This window comes from Myxocyprinus asiaticus, chromosome 25 (assembly GCF_019703515.2).
Source record: "Myxocyprinus asiaticus isolate MX2 ecotype Aquarium Trade chromosome 25, UBuf_Myxa_2, whole genome shotgun sequence".
In the NCBI taxonomy this organism is placed as follows: domain Eukaryota; kingdom Metazoa; phylum Chordata; class Actinopteri; order Cypriniformes; family Catostomidae; genus Myxocyprinus; species Myxocyprinus asiaticus.
The window spans coordinates 40338601-40363078 of NC_059368.1; the positions used below are offsets into that span (position 1 = coordinate 40338601).

The 24478-nt window shown below is 40.0% G+C and overlaps 1 protein-coding gene across 2 annotated transcripts; it reads right to left on the reverse strand.

The window, feature by feature from the left end:
* Positions 1–3651: 3651 nt before the first annotated feature.
* Positions 3652–24356, reverse strand: ak7a (adenylate kinase 7a). Of its 2 annotated transcripts, none has more exons than XM_051654757.1 (18): positions 24213–24356; positions 23993–24085; positions 22278–22386; positions 20659–20753; positions 20460–20570; positions 20278–20361; positions 8768–8856; positions 8574–8664; positions 8255–8332; positions 8018–8167; positions 7459–7587; positions 6687–6789; positions 6363–6491; positions 6212–6277; positions 4904–5101; positions 4475–4695; positions 3839–3997; positions 3652–3736 (listed from the first exon to the last, which is right to left on the reverse strand). In XM_051654757.1, the coding sequence occupies exons 1-18, from the start codon at positions 24324–24326 to the stop codon at positions 3701–3703; spliced, it is 2055 nt and encodes a 684-aa protein (XP_051510717.1). In that variant the 5' UTR covers positions 24327–24356; the 3' UTR covers positions 3652–3700. The 2 variants fall into 2 exon arrangements, with proteins under 2 accessions (XP_051510717.1, XP_051510716.1); XM_051654756.1 differs by having other exon boundaries at positions 23993–24145.
* Between the last annotated feature and the right edge of the window lie 122 nt (positions 24357–24478).

Sequence of the window (24478 nt, forward strand, 5' to 3'; positions counted from 1 at the left end):
TAGGTCGAAAGCTTCTTTTTTTTCATGCTTATTGTGACTATATACAGTTGAAGTCAGAAGTTTACATACACTTAGGTTGAAGTCATTAAAACTCATTTTTTAACCACTCCACAGATTTCATATCAGCTAACTATAGTTTTGGCAAGTCATTTAGGACATCCACTTTGTACATGACACGAGTAATTTTTCCAACAATTGTTTACAGACAGATATTTTCACTTTTAATTGACTATATCGCAATTCCAGTGGGTCAGAAGTTTACATTCACTAAGTTAACTGTGCCTTTAAGCAGCTTGAAAAATTCCAGAAAATGATGTCAAGCCTTTAGACAATTAGCCAGTTAGCTTCTGATAGGAGGTGTACTGAATTTGAGGTGTACCTGTGGATGTATTTTAAGGCCTACTTTCAAACTTAACCTCTTTGCTTGACATCATGGGAAAATCAAAAGAAATCAGCCAAGACATCAGAAAAAACTTGTGGACCTCCACATGGTTAGTTCATCCTTGGGAGCAATTTCTAAATGCCTGAAGGTACCACGTTCATCTGAAACAAGCAATAGTACGCAAGTATAAACACCATGGGACCACGCAGCCATCATACCGCTCAGGAAGGAGACGCATTCTGTCTCCTAGAGATGAACATAGTTTGGTGCGAAAAGTACAAATCAATCCCAGAGCAACAGAAAAGGATCTTGTGAAGATGCTGGGGGAAACAGGTAAACATGTATCTATATCCACAGTAAAACGAGTCCCATATCGACATAACCTGAAAGGCTCCTCAGCAAGGAAGAAGCCATTGCTCCAAAACCTCCATAAAAAGCCAGACTACAGTTTGCAAGTGCACATGGGGACAAAGATCTTACTTTTCAGAGAAATTTCCTCTGGTCTATTGAAACAAAAATTGAACTTTTTGGCCATAATGACCATCATTATGTTTGGAGGAAAAAGGGTGAGGCTTGCAAGCCAAATGTAGAAGGATTCAGGAAGTGGGAAGTAGGGTGACAGTCCAGGTAAGTCAGCTTTTTATTCAGCGTTTTCAGCTTCACAATCAGAGTTCTGGCTTTCAAGCTTCACAATCAGAGTTTTGGCTTTTCAGCTCCACAATCGACGTATACCATTTAGCTTAACAACAAACATATGCTTTAGGTTCACTATAAATATTCACTTCAGCTTCACAGCTTCGTGTTTCTCTGTCGCTGACACTCTCTCCCTCACTGGCGTTCTCGGCGGCCTTTTCAAGCTCATCTCTGTCGTCACTGCAATGAGACACAGGTGTTACGTATCATTAATCACCAGGTCATGGCCCTACCGCTTCCTCTCTCCCCAGTGACAGACACATGACCACGTCCCGCTCCACACCAAAGAACACCATCTCAACTGTGAAGCATGGGGGTGGCAGCATCATGTTGTGGGGGTGCTTTGCTGCAGGAGGGACTGGTGCACTTCACCAAATGGATGGCATCATGAGGAAGAAAAATTATGTGAATATATTGAAGCAACATCTCAACACATCAGCCATGAAGTTAAAGCTCGGTTGCAAATGGGTCTTCCAAATGGACAATGACCCAAAGCATACCTCCAAATCTGTGGCAAAATGGCTGAAGGACAACAAAGTCAAGGTATTGGAGTGGCCATCACAAAGCCCTGAACTCAATCCAATAGAAAATTTGTGTGCAGAACTGAAAAAGCATGTGCGAGCAAGCAGGCCTAAAACCTGAAGCAGTTACACCAGTTCTGTCTGGAGGAATGGGCCAAAATTCCAGCAACTTATTGTGAGAAGCTTGTGGAAGGCTACCCAAAACATTTGACCCAAGTTAAACAATTTAAAGGCAATGCTACCAAATACTAACAAAGTGCATGTAACCTTCTGACCCACTGGGAATGTGATGTAAGAATTAAAAGCTAAAATAAATAATTCTCTCTACTGATATTCTGACATTTCACATTCTTAAAATAGAGATCCTAACTGACCTAAGACAGGGAATGTTTTCTACGAATAAATGTCAGTAATGGTGAAAATCTGAGTTTAAATGTATTTGGCTAAGGTGTATGTAAACTTCTGACTTCAACTCTGTGCTGCCTCTCTCTCTTGAACCATTGCAGTTTGCTTACCGCAACAACCGCTCCACTGATGATGCCATTGCATCTACAATACACACTGCTCTCTCCCATCTGGACAAAAAGTACACTTATGTGAGAATGCTGTTTGTAGACTACAGCTCAGCATTCAACACCATAGTGCCCTCCAAGCTAGATGAGAAACTCCGGCTCTGGGCTTAAACAGCTCGCTGTGCAGCTGGATCCTGGACTTCCTGTCAAGCAGACGCCAGATGGTTAGAATAGGCAGCAACATCTCCTCATCACTGACCCTCAACACTGGAGCCCCACAGGGCTGTGTTCTCAGCCCACTCCTGTATTCCCTGTACACACGACTGTGTGGCAACACATAGCTCCAATGCCATCATTAAGTTTGCTGATGATGACGGTGGTAGGTCTGATCACTGACCAATGATGAAACAGCCTACAGAGAGGAGGTGCACACTCTGACACACTGGTGTCACGAGCACAACCTCTCCCTCAGCGTCAGTAAGACAAAGGACCTTGTGGTGGACTTCAGAAGGAAAGACAGAGAACACAGTCCCATCACCATCAATGGAGCACCAGTGGAGAGAGTCAGCAGCTTCAAGTTCCTGGGTGTCCACATCACTGAGGAACTCACATGGTCCATCCACACTGAGGTCGTTGTGAAGAAGGCTCATCAGCGCCTTTTCTTCCTAAGACGGCTGAGGAAGTTTGGAATGAACTGCCACATCCTCCCACGATTCTACACCTGCACTGTAGAGAGCATCCTGACTGGCTGCATCTCCGCCTGGTACGGCAATAGCACAGCCCACAACCACAAAGCACTGCAAAGGGTGGTGCGAACTGCCAGACACATCATCGGAGGTGAGCTTCCCTCCCTCCAGGAAATATATACAAGGCGGTGTGTTAAAAAAGCTCGGAGGATCATCAGAGACTCCAGCCACCCGAGCCATGGGCTGTTCTCACTGCTACCATCAGGCAGGCGATATCGCAGCAACAGGACCCGCACCAGCCGACTCCATGATAGCTTCTTCCCCCAAGCAATCAGACTTTTGAACTCTTGATCTCCCACGATCAAAATACATCAGCACTGCACTTTATTACTCTTACTCTTATATCTCACACCGGACTGTCATAAATTATATTATTATTATACATATTCTCTCTTAACCGACTATCAACCGACAGCCTGAATGTCAATACAGTTCAATACAACCTACTGTACATTCTATATATACTACTATATATACTTTTTTATTTTTATTGAATAATGTGTATCTATATTGTGCGTATTGTATACTGTACAGTGTATGTTATTATTTGTATATTGTGTTGTGTGTGTAATTATGTGTATATTAGACTTTAAATTGTGTTGTGTTAATTTGATGTTATTGTAAATTGGTATATGTCTCATCACTGTCACGACTGCTATATTGATCGGAACTGCACCCAATAATTTCTCACACCATTGCACTTGTGTATATGGCTGTGTGACAATAAATGTGATTTGATTTTTTTATTTTATTTGAACTGTAACAATAAGGCATTAAATAAAGACAAATAAACATACTTTTCATGAAATGACTTTAATGTATGTTAAATTAGTATAGCAGAATGGGCTAATCAACTGAGTTGTTCCTGAAGAGGTATTCAGCCTGAAACAGAGTAAAGACAGTATGACATCCAGTAAGCTTAAATAAATATTTATTTATTTATTTATAGAGCACATGATATGAATATCATGAGACAAGTGTTACCACAAAATCCACAGGGTCATCAGGCTTGATCTTACAGCACTCCACCAGTGCTTGTGTGACAGTGGGCATGACATATTTCATCAGGTAATGTCTCATGGGGATGGATCTCATCTCTAACAGCTCATGTTCCTGCTTCTTCACCTCCATCACATTCCTGTTCTGAAGATACACATCCATAACAAGCTCAACAATGTAGTCATTCCTATGTAAAAAACAATGCATTTTCTTATTAACTTTTTATAGATTGACCTTTAGCCCTCCTTACTAAGAAATCAAATCTGACCCCCATTGCATTTATATTTCTCCCATTTCTTGTTATCACCTTTGGAATTTAAGGCTAAATTTTAAGAAATGTGAAATGGTTTTGGGTTAAGTTTGATCTACAAAAAAATAAAAATTATATATATATATATATATATATATATATATATATGGTATTTATAACAGAGAAAGTAATTTAATGGGTTAAAGTAGTGATAGAATATGATTATACTTGACTAGAGGTGTAAACAGTAAATATTACAGGAGAAAACTGTTGTTGACTTATGCAAACTGTTCTTGTGGTTGTGGTTCATCTTCAGTGTTAGGGTAAGGGCAAAGGATTGTTAATTTGCATGAAAATGAGTCAAAATTTACCCATTCCTCTATTTGAGCAGTTATTTTTGCATTATGCTCAATCTCCCTGAGTTCCTTCTCAGTTTCATCCTGTTTGAGCTGCTGGTGCCACTCCTCTTCCTTCCTCTTCCTCTCTTCCTCCATTTCCTCTGGGGTCAAACCGTAGTTTAGCGGCCGCCCCACTGTCTTAAATATTTTCTTCAACACGGCCACATTCTCACAGTCATCAACACTGGCGATCACTGGAAAGTACAGCAGCAAATACTATTCTCAACAACAACAACAACATCAACAAAAATCAAATCAAATCACTTTTATTGTCACACAACCATATACACCAGTGCAATAGTGAGTGAAATTCTTGAAATTAAGCTGCTTTAAAACAGTCAACTTATTTATGTACTATTTTCTCACTGAGCACAAGAATAAGTGACAGTTTCTGTGCCTAACCGATGTGTTCAGGGTGGATTTCCAGTTCATCAAAATAGTCCAGCACAGACTCGTCTTCTGCCGAAGCCTCCCGGAATTTTGCAAGATTGTCTGTAAACTCATGTTGGGTATAGTGCATCTCTTCTGCTACACTCTGTGGAAGACTCTGAACACGCTCTTTAAGAAATGTATCAGTGGCATCAAGTGAGAAGATGAATTCTGTAGAGGAAAGGGCCAATGGTTGATAAAATCAGCATGAAACTACATTGCAACTCATTTTACATGTACACATTTGGCAGACAATTTTACCCAAAGCGATTTAAAGTACATTTAGGATATACATTTTCTGTAGGAATTGAATCCGTAACCTTGATGTTGGCAGCGCCATGCCCTACTAGTTGAGCTGGATGAACTTTATGGAATTTTACTTCAATAATGTGAAATTTTTGTGAAACAGGATAAAGAAAAAAATTAATGACAGGACTTGATTTTATCAATCGGTAATTGAGTGGATCGTGAAAAATCTCTCACTGTATTATTTCTATAATATTTTAACACAAGGGTTTAATCCCTTCTTCACCCTAACAGATTTGAACCTTCACTGTAAAAAAACAAACAAAAAACTGGCAACGTGGTTGTCAGAAATTTACCATAAAAATAGAGTGACACTTCCAGGAGCAATGATTAATACACATGTCGAGACAGTGCACAGTGTCACTCACCCAAACACACATCACCATCAAGGTAACACATATGATGCTAAAATAATGCAATAAACATTAACTAAACTACATAAAATATAACACAGAACACCCCAATGTACACAACTGATATTAAAAATAAGAAGAAACATAACTATTCCCATAAAAATGTAATGAAATGTCATGGGTCACGCAGGGACTTCTGGAAACACCCAATTATTATTAAAAAAATTTTTTTTACCATATGTTCAACAATAGTTTACCATGAAAAGCACTACTTTTTAACATGTATGCTACGGTTGGTAATTACCCATTAACTGATTCAATTTTTTTTTTAACTGTAGCATTTTTACATTCTTTTACCGCAACAATTACGGAGAGTTTTTACAGTGTTCAAATTCCCTGATAGAATCAATCAGTGTAGGGCAAGAAGGTGAATATTAACTGTAGATCTTACACTTGTGAAATTAATCACAAAATTACCAGAAATTAACTCTGTGCCAACCAACCCCTGTAGCCAACCAACCCTGGTCTCCCCTAGTTAAGAATGAACTCTTAACTGTCTTCCACATCCAAGATAATTTAAAAAAAAAATAAAAGAAGTGAATTATGTCTGTATATGACCTACCTGGAATCAACATCTTGTTATATTGGGGTATTGTAGATCTGATATCTTCTGCCTCCACACTTTCATCTGTAAAACATTTACAAGCTACAGATGAAGACTTCAGATTTCCATTTGAGATTTTCTTGTTTAAGAAGAATATGCTGTAGCTAACCATGGAAAAGATCTTTAGCTTGCGTATAGCTCTTTGGGTAGCCATCCAGAACAAACCCCTGATTCCTGCAAGGTATTGCGTTTAGCCTCTCTCTTATGATAGGTATTACATGTTGGTCATCCAACTTGCCTATGAGAAAACAAAACACATCTAATTAAGTAACACTGGCTATATCATATATTCATTACATGTATTATTTTCTGATATATACAATCATTATACAATAAAAGTTTTGGGAACAATGGTGAACAACTTTTCACATACTTTTATAGACATATAAATCTATAATGTAAAGTATAGTGTCAAAGCTTCATTCATGGATACCGTCATTCTGAAGCATGTTGTTATTTAGAGTTTCAAGCTTTTTTTGAGCAGCAGTGAGCAGTTCCTCAGTCTCACTTATCTCATTTCCTTCAAGCTGTTCCTCCTAAAAACGTAAACATTCATATTACATCATATTACATATGAGAAATCCTGAAATGTCCCCAAAAAGTATTTGGACACTTAAGCATCACTGATGTCTGAATGTAATTAGAACAGTAATTTTTTCCCCTAATTACATTCAGACATCAGTGATGCTTATGTGTCCAAATATTATATATATATATATATATATATATATATATATATATATATATATATATATGGCTTCCAGGCCACTAGGCCTCACTGTAAGCCAATGTAAGTTACTTTGACATATATTTAAAAAAAAAATACTGAATGCACCTTTAACTAACAGGTCCCAAGCCAAGGGGATTTTTAGTGCATGTAGTTACAGCAGATTAACCACAGGTGTAATTCTTCACTTTAACTATGGACATGTTCCACTAACATTTTACAACCAGAAAGTGTCCAAATAATTTTAAGTAGTATATCTTTGTTTTATTATTTTAACTAATTTGTGTTCTGCAAAAGAAAGAAAGTCTTACACATCTGGGATGCCAGGAGGGTGAGTAAATCATGAGAGAGTTTACATTTTTGGGTGAACTATCCCTTAATATTTGTGACTTAAATTTACAAATATTTTTGTGGCCACTGTATATCCCCTCCCATATTTCATAAATCTTATAGAAGCTCTTATGTAGCTCTCACTCACCAGTTGTCTGATTTTCTCTTCAATGGCTTCCTTGACGTTAATATATTGAAGTTTGTAATATTTGCACAACTTTACAGCAACTGAGCTTTTTCCAACAGCAGGGGGCCCAAGAAGACAGATTTTTATTGGCTGAAAACAATAAAACAAGAGAAACTTCTAAGCATGCTTGTAAACATGGACTCCACAAGTTTATGCAAAACATGATGATCAAGTTATCCAGCATTATTTGAGAATGTTCCAAAGAGTATACTGTACTGCGTGCTTCAATGGAAGAAAAAAATATTTATTATTTATTTTACGTCATAATGTTTCTTTTTATATAAAGCTTTCCAAATCCTTTCCATTTTCAGGTTTAAATGAATTTTTGAATCCTAGATTCTTCAGTGTTGTCTCAGACTTTTGTAGCAACTATGGCATTTGGCATACACTATGGTTATCAAGTCTGCTGAGCTCACAAACTGTTCATTCTCTACCTTGGAGCTGGAAGTTACACACAGCGTTAACCATCAACAAGTGCTGTCAAAGCACACCATCTTGCAACGCACACTGTATTTCTCACCAACAGTTGCCGTGTTTGTCTGTATTCCTCCACCACACGCAATATGTTATCAACTATTCCAGTTTCACAATCCCAGCGGAGGTTGAATCTCTCTTTTAAGAAAACAGACTCAGCCCGAAGATTGACATTCAGATAATGCAGGTCAGTTTCCTGCGAAAATACACAAAGTATGAAATTATGATCCTATTCTATTTAATAACATAGAAAAAAAATGTGTGTTTAAATGAAACAGCATACCATAAATGCCTTTGCTCCATAGGCATCCTCCTTGGTAACTTTTTCTGTTTTACCAGAGCCCAGGGCAGAGGCAATGGCCTAAGGAAAGATAGAGCTGCATGCTTAGTAACTACATTTATGGTGTGAGTTACACACCAAAGTTTAATACTTAGGGTTAGGGGTTTGTTGAAATCCCTTAAACCATTAAGTATGAGACGAGCAATAGCAACAGTGACACTTGCCTTAACAAACACCACTAAGTAATTACTGTACATTCAGTACACCAGAAGGTGATAAATTACACAGGGCTAGAAATATGGATTGTGTAATGATTTTATACTTTCACAATGTCTTCAAAAGTGTTATTGGATTCATCCACAGCGATGAAGTAGTATGTCTTTGGTTTGCGATCGATGATATTTTGAACCACTCTAAAGATACAAATAATGACAAAATATGGAAATGTAAACAAGACTAAAAACATCAATCAACACATATGCAACAATGATTGACTTGTTATGAATTTTCTCAAACCTTGCAAGGTCGTATATGTGAATGGTAGGAATGATATTTGTCCCAGGCCCAAAAATAGGAATGCTGCTAAGCTCTCCAAGCCAAGCTGACTGAGGGGAAGACAAAATGTAGGTAAAAACTTTGATTTTAATACTGACCATATTTGTATGTACATACTTTTGAGATTAAAGGAATAGTCACTTTCACTTCCACATTCTTTTATTTTTTTTGTACATTCTTCATGCATATCACCACCTATTGGTCGAACTGGTCAAAGGTGGAGATTTATAATAAAAAATAAAAAAAAAGACTTAAATATAGATCTGTTTCTAACCCACACCTATTGTATCACTTCTGAAGACATGGATTTAACCACTGGAGTCGTATGGATTACTTTTATGCTGCCTTTATGTGCTTTTTGGAGCTCTAAAGTTCTGTGCCTGGTTGCATAAAACACCTAAAGTTTTTCCCTTAAGTATAACACTTAAAGCGTGATTTCCCCTTACCTGAGGGAATGAGTTGAGGGTGTTACATATAATTCCTTAGACACTTCTCTTAGGTAAGGGAAACTTTTGAGGAATTTACTACAGTGAGCAAGATTTTACTGTGATAAACTACTGTTACCATGGACTCGACATGTCTCTGCCAACTTTCAGAAGATCGGAAATGGTCCTGACCAACACTTGGGCAATTTTACCACATAGAAAATACTTTAACTTTAAAATAAACATATTATAAAGACTATTAAATGCATTACTGTGAGGATGTCCAGCAAGTTCAATAAATAAACTTAAATTATTTCAAAACGCAACAGCCAGAGTCCTGACTAGAACCAAGAAATATGATCACATTAGCCCCATTTTATCATTGTTACATTGACTACCTGTTAAATTTCGTATTAATTGTAAAATTTTGTTAACTACGTACAAAGCTTTGAATGGTCTAGCTCTGCAGTATTTAAGTGACCTTCTACCATGCTATATTTCTTTCTGGTCTGTTAATAGTTCCTAGAATATAAAAATCCCCAAAAGGAGGTAGATTCTTTTCCTATTTGGCTCCTAAACTATGGAATACTGTTTGGGACGCAGACACACTCAGTTTAAGTCTAGACTGGAGACTCATCTATTTAGCCAGGCATTCATCTAATTTATCCATCAACCCACAATTAGGCTGCTTTAGTTAGGTCTGCCAGAACCAGAGACATTTTCATGATCTATAACTCTGCAAAAAACTGAATGGCATCTACGCTAATATTATTCCATTTGTTTCCCCTGTCTCAACCTCGGGATTCATATCCCAAGGTTACCAAAGCCGGCCAGATCCAGCTCCGTTCCTGCTTGGTGTCAGATTCCACTGCTATCTGTCTCTGAGAGATGATGACTAAATGCAGCCGGTGCCAGCCAGACATCACTTCAGTCTATTACGATGGACTTCAGGGGATGAACTGATGGCAACTCCAACCACAAGGCATGGGATACTTCATATGCCACTGCCTGAACCTTGGACTTAGAATAGACCTCAACGAAATTATCTGCCGGTTGACCTGCGATGCACCTCACTGATCTCTGCCTGCATCACTTTGGTCTAATGATGGACTACACTATTAAAATGAAATATATAGACTATCAATTAATTGCCAACAAAAGCGTTCATCAACCAACTAACAAAGGACAATGCATCTATGTGAGCTTCTGCAGTTAATCCAGGATGAACTCAAAGACATTAGTCATTAATCTTACAGTTCATAAAAAATATTGGCTCTTAACACTTACTTAGTTTACTAATTTTAATCCATGACTTGCACTGCACACAAATAACTAATATTGGCATTATATTCATGTTGTTTTGCCAGAGGGGAACTGGCCCCCACAATGAGCCGGGTTTCTCCCAAGGTTATTTTTCTCCATTAACCAACATCATATGAAGTTTTGTGTTCCGTGCCACAGTCGCCTTCGGCTTGCTTACTGGAGTTCTAAATACAATTATTATTTAGTTATTTATTTTTATACACAATTTACAATCATATTTGATCAAACTACACAATGATGACTCTAAAACTGTATAGATATTACAGTTTCATTTTCTGTTAAAGCATGATTTTCTGTAAAGCTGTGTTGTGAAAATCACTATACAAATAAAAATGATTTGACTAAAGTTTCTCAGTATCATTATTAATGTGTAAATTATTGTACAACCTCTTCTGAAGCAGTGCATAAACGGCGTTGTCACGTGTCACCTGTTAGTTTTCACAGCACTTTTCAGGATGCACCAATCACAGTCGTTTATGATTGCTGCATAAATATTTTTTCAAACAAATTTTTTGGAGGATATGGATATGTGGATTGATTTCCATTTGTATTTGAGGTATAATCCTCAAATTTTATCGATTCAAACACTTTTTTTGTGTATACACATTTTTCCTGTGTGATGTATACTGTGTAGAGAACTTCGCCACACCAAAATAAGAATTTTAGTGGTGGTCTGGTCAGTAGGGGTGTAAAATATATATATATATAAATCTAAATTTGCGATATATCACAAATGAACTTGCGGTATGATTTTAATGCATCCATTCGTACAGTTTATAAAGATGCAGAGAGCAGATAATAATGGGTACATTTCTGGTTTGTGTGTGTTGCTATTAGATCACCCTCCAGCTTGTAAGCAATTTCTCTTATTGCGTAACCATCAAATCTGTACTCCTGTAACAGTTTTTCCATCGCTAAAATGGTCTAAACTTGAAAAGGTTCCCTTATGACTCAGTACACTTGACATTGCATTTATTACTGCATATGGGTTGTGCCTTCTTACATGACCAAGTTGAAACCTCTCTACAATAACGCCAATATTCTAATATTGGCTATGGTGTTTGAGCCCCGCCTGTTTTGGCGCGAAACTGTCCGCTATAAAAACATGTGCACAAACACCATTTCCTCAGAATTTCTTCCTTCAAGACAGTGATCATCTCATCTAAAAGCCCTCTACCCTTGCCGGCGATATACACGAGTCAGCGGGCGGAATCTTTGCAGAAAGACTTTCCGCTCCCCTGCAGTGCTTCAGCGAACATCACACTGCCTTGCCGCTTGATGTTTCGCTGGTGAACGGGCCTAAGCATCCTGATTCCCCGCAGCGCTTCGGCAGGGTTTGTGTATCCTTACAAAGCAATTGTGTATTGTATATTGTGTGATATAAATATAAATATATATTTATTTATATATTTATATATCTAAAAGAGTCACTTACGTGTTCGCGTCTTTTTAAAGAAGTGTTCCTTGTGCAAGAGGCACATCCCACCATCAGATCAGCATGAGAGCTGCCTTTACTGTCCGGCCCACGCAGAGACAGCTCTCATGGAGACAGACTGTCCTGTGAGGGCATGAGTCTCAAGACGCTTTGCTCGCAAATCCCCCTCGTTCTAAGGGACGATTCAGCCTCATGTGCACTCCCACCCACCTCTTCTGTGATACCCGAGGATTCACACAAGGAGGCACATTGAGGCCACGAGGTTGAGCAGGACGACTTTGAGATGGTCCTCATGGTGGCACACACCCCGCGAGCCCCTCAATCTCTACGAAGCGCATTTTTTCAAATACGCTATGTGCGAGACAAGCTCCGGCCTTCTGGAAGAGCAGGCGGCCTCGTCTCGTTCAGCTGTTCTGACGCTGGGGATAATAATGACGATGTCATGTCTCTCACTGCATCAGGCGAGTGGTCAGTGGATGATGCTGCCGCCCTTACCCCCAGCGAGGGCGAGGAACGTGCACGTGCCACTGACAGGGAGATACTCCGCGTCCTTACAAGGGCGGTCGAAGAGCTTCACCTTGAGTGGTCTCCCCCAGAGGAACTTGAACAGCCTTGCCTTGATGAATGGTTCCTGCAGTCCGGACACTGTCAAACGGCAACGTCCCGCAAATCTGCCCCATTCTTCCCTGAAGTTTATAACAAACTGTCTAAGTCCTGGCGCATGCCCTTCTCGGCGCTCTCAAGCAGTGACGCCATCCTCTCTAATGTGGATCACGGGGAAGAAAACCCTGTGGAGGAGGTGGTAGCGGCACACCTCTGCCCAGTGAGTAACAGGCCGTGGAAAACACGCCCCATACATCCTTCCAAACCGTGTCGACAAACGTCTGCACTGGCGGGAAAAGCTTATTCAGTGGCAGGACAAGCTGGACCAACACTCCACGCAATGGCGGTGACCCAGGTATTTCAAACCAAGCTCCTCAAGCAAATGGATGAGCATGGCTTCGATCCAGAGACATTCAAAGAGCTCCGCACTGTTACAGACTTAGCGCTGCATGCCATGAAATTCACTGTGCAGGCCATCGGCAAGTCCATGGGCAACCTGGCAGTTCCGGATTAACATATAATAAATAAATAATAAATAACACCGCCCTCACAGAGAGAGCTCTCGCGGCTAAAGCTACAGAGGTTAGTTCACTCTCCGTCTCTGTAGCGGATGTAACCCGATCCTTCCGACGGGTAAATATCCGCAAAGCCGCGGGCCCAGACGGCATTCCGGGCCGCGTCATCAGAGCGTGTTTTTACGGACATTTTCAACCTTTCCCTCTCTTTGTCTATAGTCCCCACATGCTTTAAAACATCTACCATTGTGCCTGTTCCAAAGCAATCAAAAATAACTTGCTTAAATGACTGGCGTCCTGTTGCTCTGACCCCCATCATCAGCAAATGCTTTGAGAGACTAATCAGAGATTACATCTGCTCTGTGCTGCCTCTCTCTCTTGACCCATTGCAGTTTGCTTACCGCAACAACCGCTCCACTGATGATGCCATTGCATCTACAATACACACTGCTCTCTCCCACCTGGAAAAAAAGAACACTTATGTGAGAATGCTGTTTGTAGACTACAGCTCAGCATTCAACACCATAGTGCCCTCCAAGCTAGATGAGAAACTCAGGGCTTTGGGCTTAAACAGCTCGCTGTGCAGCTGGATCCTGGACTTCCTGTCAAGCAGACGCCAGGTGGTTAGAATAGGCAGCAACATCTCCTCATCACTGACCCTCAACACTGGAGCCCCACAGGGCTGTGTTCTCAGCCCACTTCTGTATTCCTTGTACACACATGACTGTGTGGCAACACATAGCTCCAATGCCATCATTAAGTTTGCTGATGACACGACGGTGGTAGATCACTGACAATGATGAAACAGCCTACAGAGAGGAGGTGCACACTCTGACACACTGGTGTCACGAGCACAACCTCTCCCTCAACGTCAGTAAGACAAAGGAGCTTGTGGTGGACTTCAGAAGAAAAGACAGAGAACACAGTCCCATCACCATGAATGGAGCACCAGTGGAGAGAGTCAGCAGCTTCAAGTTCCTGGGTGTCCACATCACTGAGGAACTCACATGGTCCATCCACACTGAAGTCGTTGTGAAGAAGGCTCATCAGCGCCTCTTCTTCCTGAGACGGCTGAGGAAGTTTGGAATGAACCACCACATCCTCACACGGTTCTACACCTGCACTGTAGAGAGCATCCTGACTGGCTGCATCTCCGCCTGGTACGGCAATAGCACCGCCCACAACCGCAAAGCACTGCAAAGGGTGGTGCGAACTGCCAGACACATCATTGGAGGTGAGCTTCCCTCCCTCCAGGAAATATATACAAGGCGGTGTGTGAAAAAAGCTCGGAGGATCATCAGAGACTCCAGCCACCCGAGCCATGGGCTGTTCTCACTGCTACCATCAGGCAGGCGGTATCGAAGCATCAGGACCCGCACCAGCCGACTCCATGACAGCTTCTTCCCCCAAGCAATCAGACTTCTGAACTCTTGATCTCCCACGATCAAAATACATCAGCACTGCACTTTATTACCCTTACTCTTATATCTCACACCGGACTGTCATAAATTATATTATTATTATATTATATTCTCTCTTAACAACTGACCATCAACCGACAGCCTGAATGTCAATACAGTACAATACTGTACATTCTATATATACTTTTTTATATATTTTTATTTTTTATTTTATTGAATAATGTGTATCTATATAGTGCGTATTGTATACTGTACAGTGTATGTTATTATTTGTATACTGTTGAGTGTAATTATGTGTATATCAGATGTTTAAATTGTGCTGTGTTAATTTGATGTTATTGTAAATTGGTACTGTCTCATCACTGTCACGACTGCTATGTTGATCAGAACTGCACCCAAGAATTTCACACACCATTGCACTTGTGTATATGGCTGTGTGACAATAAAGTGATTTGATTTGATTTGATTTGATTTTGATATATGGCTAACTCACAGAAATGAGTGACAAGAAAAAAGCCACTCTGCTGGATGCTCCAGTGTCTCCAGCCGGCCTCTTTGGCGGCTCTGTGAATAAGTTTGCTGAGCGTTATGTCGCGACTCAGCAACAGTTACAGGCTATGAGACACTTTATGCCCAAACAGAGTACATCACAGCCAGTTTGCCCTCACTCTGTTTCGAGCCAGTGGCCATCTAAAAGGCCCATACCTGCTGCCTCACCGGCACCTGTGTAGCACTCCTGACAGGCACAACCCTTTGAAGTGGAAAGCAGAGCCCGTGGTTCCCTCTGGGTCTGCTCCAAAAAAGGCTCGATTGGAGACACAAAACACTGTTCCCCATCTCCCCACTACTGTTTGTCAGGAAAGGAATATTGTTGTTCACAATATTGTTCAAAATGTTGTTCCTGTGTCTTGCACTAAAAAAATTTAATAAAAAATGCAATAAATGCAAAAAAGAATACAGCATTCATTGCAAATGCACGAGATGCTCACACATTCTCAATAAAGAGCTCTTCAAAGCACACACATTATGCGCGACCGCTTCCCTATGGTGAGCGACGCATTATATCATATGGTAAACAAACCATTGCCCTCTGTCCCGTTACGTGGACGCGTGGCGAGCCCTAACGGGTATTTCAGAATGGGTGCAAAAAACGATCGAACATGGTTATATGATCCAATTTGCATGCCGGCCACCCCATTACAACTGCGTTCTGTCTTCTATGGTTTCGTCCGAAGATACGGCAATGTTACGAGCTGAAATACACAATCTCCTCGTGAAAAGTGCGATAGCGATTGTACCAAATTCTCAAGCCCAAAAAGGGTGTTACAGCCATTATTTTCTTGTCCCAAAGAAAGACGGCAGGCTTCGGCCGATCCTGGATTTGAGACATTTAAATCACGCACTCACAACGCGCCCGTTCAAAATGATTACTAAAAAACTGATCTTATTGCATGTATGCCCACACAACTGGTTTGCGTTGATAGATCTGAAGGATGCGTACTTTCATATACAAATTGTACGACATCACAGGATGTTTTTGAGATTCGCGTTCGAGGGAACAGCGTATCAATTCAAAGTCCTGCCCTTGGGACTGTCTCTGGCTCCTTGCACATTCACGAAGTGTATCGATGTGGTTCTCGCCCCTCTGAGACACCTCACGGATACATACTGGGGAGTACATACTGGGGGAACACTTCCACTGAAAGCTTCAGAAAGCAATGGGATTTATGGCAGCGGCATCCATTCACCGCCACAGTTGAGACTGATGCGTCGCCTCCTCCTATGGAGCGAGCGTCATCTCATCTCCCTGAGAGCGACATATGTCACACCAAGGGGTGATACAGGGTGAATGGAGACTTCATCCTCAAACTGTATTGCGGATTTTGGAAATATTCGGCAAAGCAGAAATCAATCTATTTGCCTCGGTGGGGAATACCCACAGTCCCCTCTGGTACTCGAAGTCACAAGTCCCGCTGGGAGCAGACGCAATTACATGATTCTATTGGTTGCGCCAAAATGGCCCAACCAGCCATGGTTTCCGGAAATGATAGAGATGCTGTATAGCTCACCATGGGAAATACCGCTGAGGAGGTACCTCCTCTCTCAGACGCAAGGCACAATCTGGCATCCCCAGACCCAGCTGTGGAACCTGCATGTGTGGCCCCTGAACGGAGCGCGCTAAACATAGCAGAACTGACACGTCATGAACACCATTTTACAGGCCAGAGCGCCGTCCACAATACACCTCTATGTGCTAAAATGGAAAGTGTTCACTGATTGGTGTCTATCACATGGCATAGACCCAGTAAACTGCCCCATATATGGAATTCTCATATTTCTCCAAGAGCGATTAGATGCAGGACTCACTCCGTCAACTATATCTGCGTATCATGCACATGAAGCCGGCGCCTCTATAGGCAAGCATGATTTAATCATAAAGTTCCTTAAAGGAGCAAGACGATTAAACCCACCTCGCCTGGCTACAGTCCCGACTTGGGACTTAACTTTAGTCCTATAAGCTCTCACAGGCCCCCCCTTCGAGCCTTTGGACTCTGTTGATTTGCGCATGCTCTCCGTTAAAACCGCACTGCTGCTGGCTCTGGCCTCAGTAAAGCAGGTCAGTGACCTACATGCACTATCAATTGACAATTCATGTCTGGAATTTGGCCCCGGTCTTTTTTAAAAGCCACTGTCAAACCTAGAAAAGACTATGTGCCTAACCACGCCCTTCAGAATGCAGGTGGTTCACCTTCAAGCATTCTTCCCTCCTCCATTTAATTTGGAAGAGGCACAATCATTGCATTTGTTATGTCCTGTGCGGGCACTACATGGATACGTTGAGCATACACGCCAGTTCAGACTGTCTGATCAGCTCTTTGTATGCTATGGAGGATGCACAAAAGGAATGTCCATCTCCAAGCAAAGACTTTCTCACTGGATTGTCGATGCAATTGCCTGGCTTATGAGTCGCAGTGTAAGACTTGCCCAATTGGTGTTAAAGCACACTCAACTAGAGGCATGGCCTCCTCATGGGCATGGATGAATGGTGTGTCCTTACAAGACACGTTTTGCAGCAGGATGGTCCTCTCAAAACACATTCGCAAGGTTTTACAACCTAGACGAAACGTCCCTCTCTTCACAAGTCCTCTCTGTTTAGAGCGCTTGCTATTCACTGGCCAAATGTATATACTTATGCTCCTCCCTTTAAGGATGAGCTCTCCATCTTTTACACAACCACCTGCATTCAGGCCGTTGTAATTAACCATAAGTCACAAGCACTTACATTATAAATAAACTCCCTTCCCGACTGGGTTCGTGAATGAGTTAAGTCATACTATATGACTATAGTTCATATATTCCTCCTGGCCCAACATGAGGGTCACTCAATGCGGCATACTCATGTCAGTTGCCATCCCACGAGACTGCGGTGTCATGCTTCCTTTCTGGGAGGTTATGTTGTGTAGTGCGGCGTGATGGGATTCTGGTCCCCATATGCGTTAATAAATGCAATGTCAAGTGTACGGAGTCGTAAGGGAATGTCTCGGTTACGTACATAACCTCGGTTCCCTGAGACGAAGGGAACAAAACGTTGCGAATGCTAGCCGCACTACAAGAATCAGAGTTCTTGAGGCACAAGTGATGCGCTCCTTGTTCTCAGTCAGAAATTCTGAGGAAATGGTGTTTGTGCACCTGTTTTTATAGCGGACAGTTTCACACCAAAACAGGTGGGGCTCAAACACCATAGCCAATATTAGAATATTGGCATTATTGTAGAGAGGTTTCAACTAGGTCATGTAAGAAGGCACTCTCCATATGCGTTAATAAATGCAATGTCACGTTCCCTTCGTCTCAGGGAACCGAGGTTACGTACGTAACCGAGACGCTCTCCCTATTGTGAAACATTTGACTGGGCACACTATACTCTTCAATTGGTTGTATAAACGTAGCCATTTCTTCATATTTAGAAACCTTGAAATTCTTAACCTATACTTAAGGTGAAGTTTTCCTAACCTTAAGAAATACTCAGGAAAATGGCAGTTAAGGGGCTTTATACAACACTTAACGGTTTCTAAGGGTGAACTTAAGGAAAAAGGAAATACTTGAAGGAAATCGTAAGAGATTGTGACGTTTAACCTATCCACAGTTTTCCTGAGCAACCACTGTGCGGCGCCATGATGATTTTAATTGCCTGTTTTGTATTTCTGGTCTTGAGACGCCAAGTAAAAACTGCCCAAACGAGCGATCCAGAGAAAAACAAAAATCATTGAAGTGTTACTTTGGGTAAAAATGAATTTCAGGCTCTACATGTGCCATTGTTGGCTGTCCGGAAAATGAAAACAGTCGAATCGTGGAACACTTCCATGTTCAGGAAAAAGGTGGATAAAACCCCTTAAGTAACACTTAAGGGTTATTTCCTGCAATACCCTTAAGTTTAAGGGAAACATTAGGGTGATCTTAAGGGAAAAATTACACTAAAGGTGCTTTATGCAACCGGGAACTGGCCAACATTCACTTGCATTGTATGGACCTACAGAGCTGAGATATTCTTCTAAAAATCTTAATTTGTGTTCTACAGAACAAAGAAAGTCATGCTCATCTGGGATGGGATGAGAGTGAGTAAATGATGAGATTTTTCATTTTTGGGCAAAAAATGGTCCATATTCTGCCTTTAATCCAAAACATAAATTTACAAGCTTGATCTTTCTCTTTAAATTGTTAACTTTTTTTTTCCAATATAAAAGTTACCTTTGATTGGACATGATCAGATATACACTACTGGTCAAAAGTTTTGAAACACTTATTCTTTATTATATAATTGTTTTTTTTTTTGTTGTTTTTGTTTTTTTCACATTTTAGAATAATAGTAAAGTCATCAAAACTATGGAATAACATAAATGGAACTATGGGAATTATGTTGTGACTAAACAAAACTGTGTTTTGCATCTTCAAAGTAGTCACCCTTTGCCTAGATTTTGCAGACATGTACTCCTGACATTTTCTCAACCAACTTCTTGAGGTATCACCCTGGGATGCTTTTTAAACAGTATTGAAGGAGTTCCCATCTATGCTGGGCACTTATTGGCTGCTTTTCTTCATTATTTGGTCCAAGTCATCAATTTCAAAAACTTTTTTAAAATTATATTTTAGTTTTATAATGAAAAATTAATATGGTGGCAAAATTGTATTTTTTTCTACAAAACTAATTTCAAACATTTAAGCATATGCCTTCAGATCAAAATATTTTTAAGATCATGAGAAACATTTCAGTCAAGTGTTTCAAAACTTTTGACCAGTAATGTAAATGTAAAAAATAATTTAAATGTGTTCACATGACCCAAATTCTGATTAACACAAACACATGCCAGCTGTCGTATTACGATTTCTAAGCGGAATATTGCCTTAAGCTGGTTATGAAAAACAGGTTATTGCACTGACATGATGCTGACATAATTAGAATATGACAGAATTCTAATTAATACAGGCATATACCAGCTGTCAAATTTAGATTTTTAGAAAGCAGAATATTGGCTTAATCTGATTATGACAAACAGGTTAATGCAATGACATGATGCTCATATAATCAGAATATGACCAAATTCTGATTAATACAGGCATGTGCCAGCTGTCGTGTTCAGATATTCAGAAACATTATATTGGCGGAAAATCGTATTCTGATATTCTGATTCCAGTGCATGTAAACATAGTTACTGACAATTTTGCTGCCCTCAATCTAGAGTAAGTCCAGTACTTTAAAGAAGAAGTGGAACATGTTCTCTCCCATGCCATACTGCAGCCCTGCCGCTACAACATAAGTTGCCAGCTTTGACTTTCTCTAAAACAGAAAACCAGGAAGCTTGTTTCAATATTAAGTTATTTTGTATTCAATTAATATGTGAAATGTATCAGGCCTGATTGTGGATTTATCATTACAGTTTTCCCCAGTTTAAGCACAAGTTTCTCTGTGCTTGTGTGTTCTTTAAAGTTTGGATGTGGTCTTCTTCTTCTGTAATTATCTTCAGTCAAGGGGATCTCAGAATCATCCTTAGGATAAAATCACAAAAGAGTATCAAGAACATTAAGTTTGTCTGTTCATGGTCACTGCAAATTATAATATAAAGGCAGCACTCACAGGATCTGCAGGTTTGGTCATTGCCCATGTCATGATCGTTGACAGAAGGATGAATATTTTTGGGGCTTCGAAATGCTCGATTTCAGAGTGCAGAGCTTCGGTAAATACAGAACCAATACACAACATTTGATATATTGGTATGAATGAAATCATTTGACATTAAAATAAATGACATTAAGGGCTCTATTTTTGAGAGTGTGCTAATTCTAAGTGCAATATTCGTGCCAGTGCAAAGTGCAAGTGTGCATGGGTGAGAGTGTTTGCGCAAACTGTGAGTGTTTTGTATGGTAATGAAGTGGCGCAAAGCGCAATTTGCTATTTTCCTGAGAAATAGATCATTGCACTAAGACATTGCAGAACCACATCTGTGCAAAGTCTAAATTCAGTTCCTACATTTGCAGTTTAGAGATTCCACCAGAAGGTGGTAATAAATGTCCAAACTCTGAAAATATAGTGGAACATCAAATTATGACAATCACAGCTGTAGCCATTTTATGAAACAAAAATGTATGAAATTTGTGTTAAACTATCGATAGGTCATGGTTTATTTTTCAATTAAAATTATTATGTTTAAATTTACAATAAATTTATAATTTTAGTTTTTATGATCTAATTTGTATTGCTATTTTTCCACCCATTGTGCAAAAGGGGCTGGTGGAAGAAGTAGAGAGGGTAAAATGTTTGGATTTGGTATGATTTTTTTCCCCCACTATATTGCATTCAGTCCATTCACACTACCAACTTCTTGTCAATGTGCAGCCTTTGTTTATATCACCGGTGCTTGACAGGGAACGGACTACATAATAGGACGCTAACAGTGCAATAACCGGAGAAGAATCTCAGAATTAAAGTGCACTTGACTCAGCCCAGTAGCGCATTGCACATGAAATTTCACCAAACCCACTTGCGCCGAGACATAGCGCATGCTTGCTTGAAAATAGCAAAACTTCATTGCCGTGCCCATTGACTTTGCACATATGACTTAACATAACAATGCGCCAGTGCTCTTAAAATAGGGCCCTAAACGAGTAGTTCACCCAGAAATTACACTTCTATTATCATTCACAGACCATCATGTCATTCAAAACCAATATGTTTTTGTTTTTTTCTCGTAAAACAATTAATTACACATGAGAACCAAAAGTCAATTTGGCATCAAGATACAGGGACAGGCTAAATGCAAACTTCTTTAGTCAGATTTTTAGTTAGAAATGACATAAATTTTACTCTGTTCCTCACACTTAACTATTGTAAGGCTTCAGAAGACTTGGAATAGATTGTGCAAGTAATATTTACTATATTTATGGGTTCTTGTCCTTTTTTGGAACTTGACAACTCCTGGTCACAATGAACCATTGTTGCATGGCAACAGCTGCATAGCGATTCTCCAGAAAAATTCTACTTTTGTGTTCCACAAAATAAAAGGTTTGGAATGACATGAAGGTGAGTCAACAATGACAGATTTAAATTTTTTGGGAGAACTATTCCTTCAAGGCCATGTCTCAAAAACTAGTGAGCTGCCAAACTAGACAGCATTTTTTGGCACAATCTGAACATGCCTTAATATGTCTTGAGATGCAGCCTAAATTAACAATGCATACATGTGAGGGATTTGTCACCTGAAATGGCCCATGAAGCCTCGTCTATGAAATCAGTGTGTTCAGTGATATTATACACAATAACATCACACTGCATTAGACACTGCAGGAGCTCCTCTCTACTCAGACACTGAAATATGAGATGAAATGAGGTAAGAATGCGTCTTACCACTGCTGTGCAGAGGCACAAAAACAATATACACCGATCAGCCACAACATTAAAACCAATTGCCTAATATTGTGTAGGTCCCCTTCATGCTGCCAACCTGCATCTCAGAATAGCATTCTGAGATGCTATGCTTCTTACCACAATTGTACAGAGCGGTTATCTGAGTTACCATAGACTTTGTCAGTTTGAATCAGTATGGCCATTCTCTGTTGACCTCTCTCATAAACAAGCCATTTCTGTCGACAGAACTGCTGCTCACTGGATGTTTTTTTTGTTTTTGGCACCATTCAAAAGTAAATTCTAGAGATTGTTGTGCGTAAAAATCCCATGAGATCAGCAGTTACAGAAATACTCAAACCAGCCAATCTGACACCAACAATTATGCCACGATCGAAATCACTGAGATCACATTTTTTCCCCATTCTGATGGTTGATGTGAACATTAACTGAAGCTCCTGACCGTATCTGCCTGATTTTATGCACTGCTGGCAGACGATTGACCGATTAGATTATCGCATGGATGATTGTTGGTGCCAGATGGGCTGGTTCGAACTGACAAAGTCTACATTAACTCAGATAACTGCTCTGTACAACTGTGGTGAGAAGAATAGCATCCCAGAATGCTATTCTGAGTTGCGGGTTGGCGCTGTTTTGGCGGCACGAGGGGGACCTACACAATATTAGGCAGGTGGTTGATCGGTGTATGCAAGGTATGCAACGCATAGGTGCGCCATGTAAAGGAGGGCGCCGGTGGCTCACTAAATGGGGCGCAATCAGCAAATTAAATTTGAACTGAATTTAACTTTTTATTTCTGGCTTATGCATCTAACATTACTTCAAAAGAAAGTATGAAAGAAATGTCAATTTAATATTTTGCTTAAGTACAATGACAATACAAATGGCAATTATTTAATTTAGCAAATAAGAAGTCTTTATAAAATCACGTTTACTATTTTCAGGGGTCCCAAGCAAGGGGATCATAAAATTTTGGGTTCCTTGGCATCAAAAAGTTTGAAAACCCATGGCCTATAGCAAAAAGCAAACAGTGTAAGAACTGCATTCGATCTACCCTACTGCAGAAATAGTAAGGTATTCTACACCGAAAATCCTCTAACGCAGGGGTTTTCAAACTCTTTGATGCCAAAGTCCCCTGAATATATGCTGAATAACAAAAACAAAGGCACTGATATATTTTTGTGTGTAAAGACCCATTTAAACTGAGTTTATAATGTGAAGAAAAATATTGTCTTAATTCTATTGAAATCAGTTTTAGTCCTTAGATAAACAAATGAAACTTTAATAATTTCCATTTTGGTAAATGTTTACTTTTACAAAAAAATTTTTTTTTTTACACTTTAAATTTATCAGAAATTTTCCGCGGAACTCTAGTACCCTATTGCGGCCCCCTGGACCCCAGTTTGAAAACCTTACGCGCACACAGCTGAGGCATACGATGCCAAAAAATACTGAATATGTAGACATCCATGATTTATTATAACAATGTTACGGCTTCCCAATATTAAAAAGTTATGAATATGTTGCCTTAAAAATGAAGGATGAAACTAACCGAATATTGCTCCAGTGCAAAACTTTGTTTCCCCTTATCATTATTCGCAACTGTTCCGACAATCTGAAAACTTGCGTCTTGTGAAGACTGTTCCTGTTTTTCCTCTTCATCGCCATCATTCAGAGATTGCCCGACGACACATGAGGACAAAAACTGAACAAACCAACATTAAACTTCATTCGTGTTATTCATTATATTCACTCAGTCAGAAAACTCTTACCTGGGCAATATATTTAGATGAATATGTGTCAATGCTGTTGATAAAGACTCGTTTAATGCGGCTCACGCTGCTGTTGGCCATGTTTGTTGAGCGGTTGCCATGTCGACCATACATCAATGATTTCAACGACTTTTTTTAAACGAACAATTTTTCTTTTATTTCATAAAACCCTGACTTGAACTCCCTTTTCATTTAAAAAATATTCGCAAAACATTTTGCTTAGTGACACAGAAGAAGAAGAAAAAAAAAAAGAAAATAAATAATAT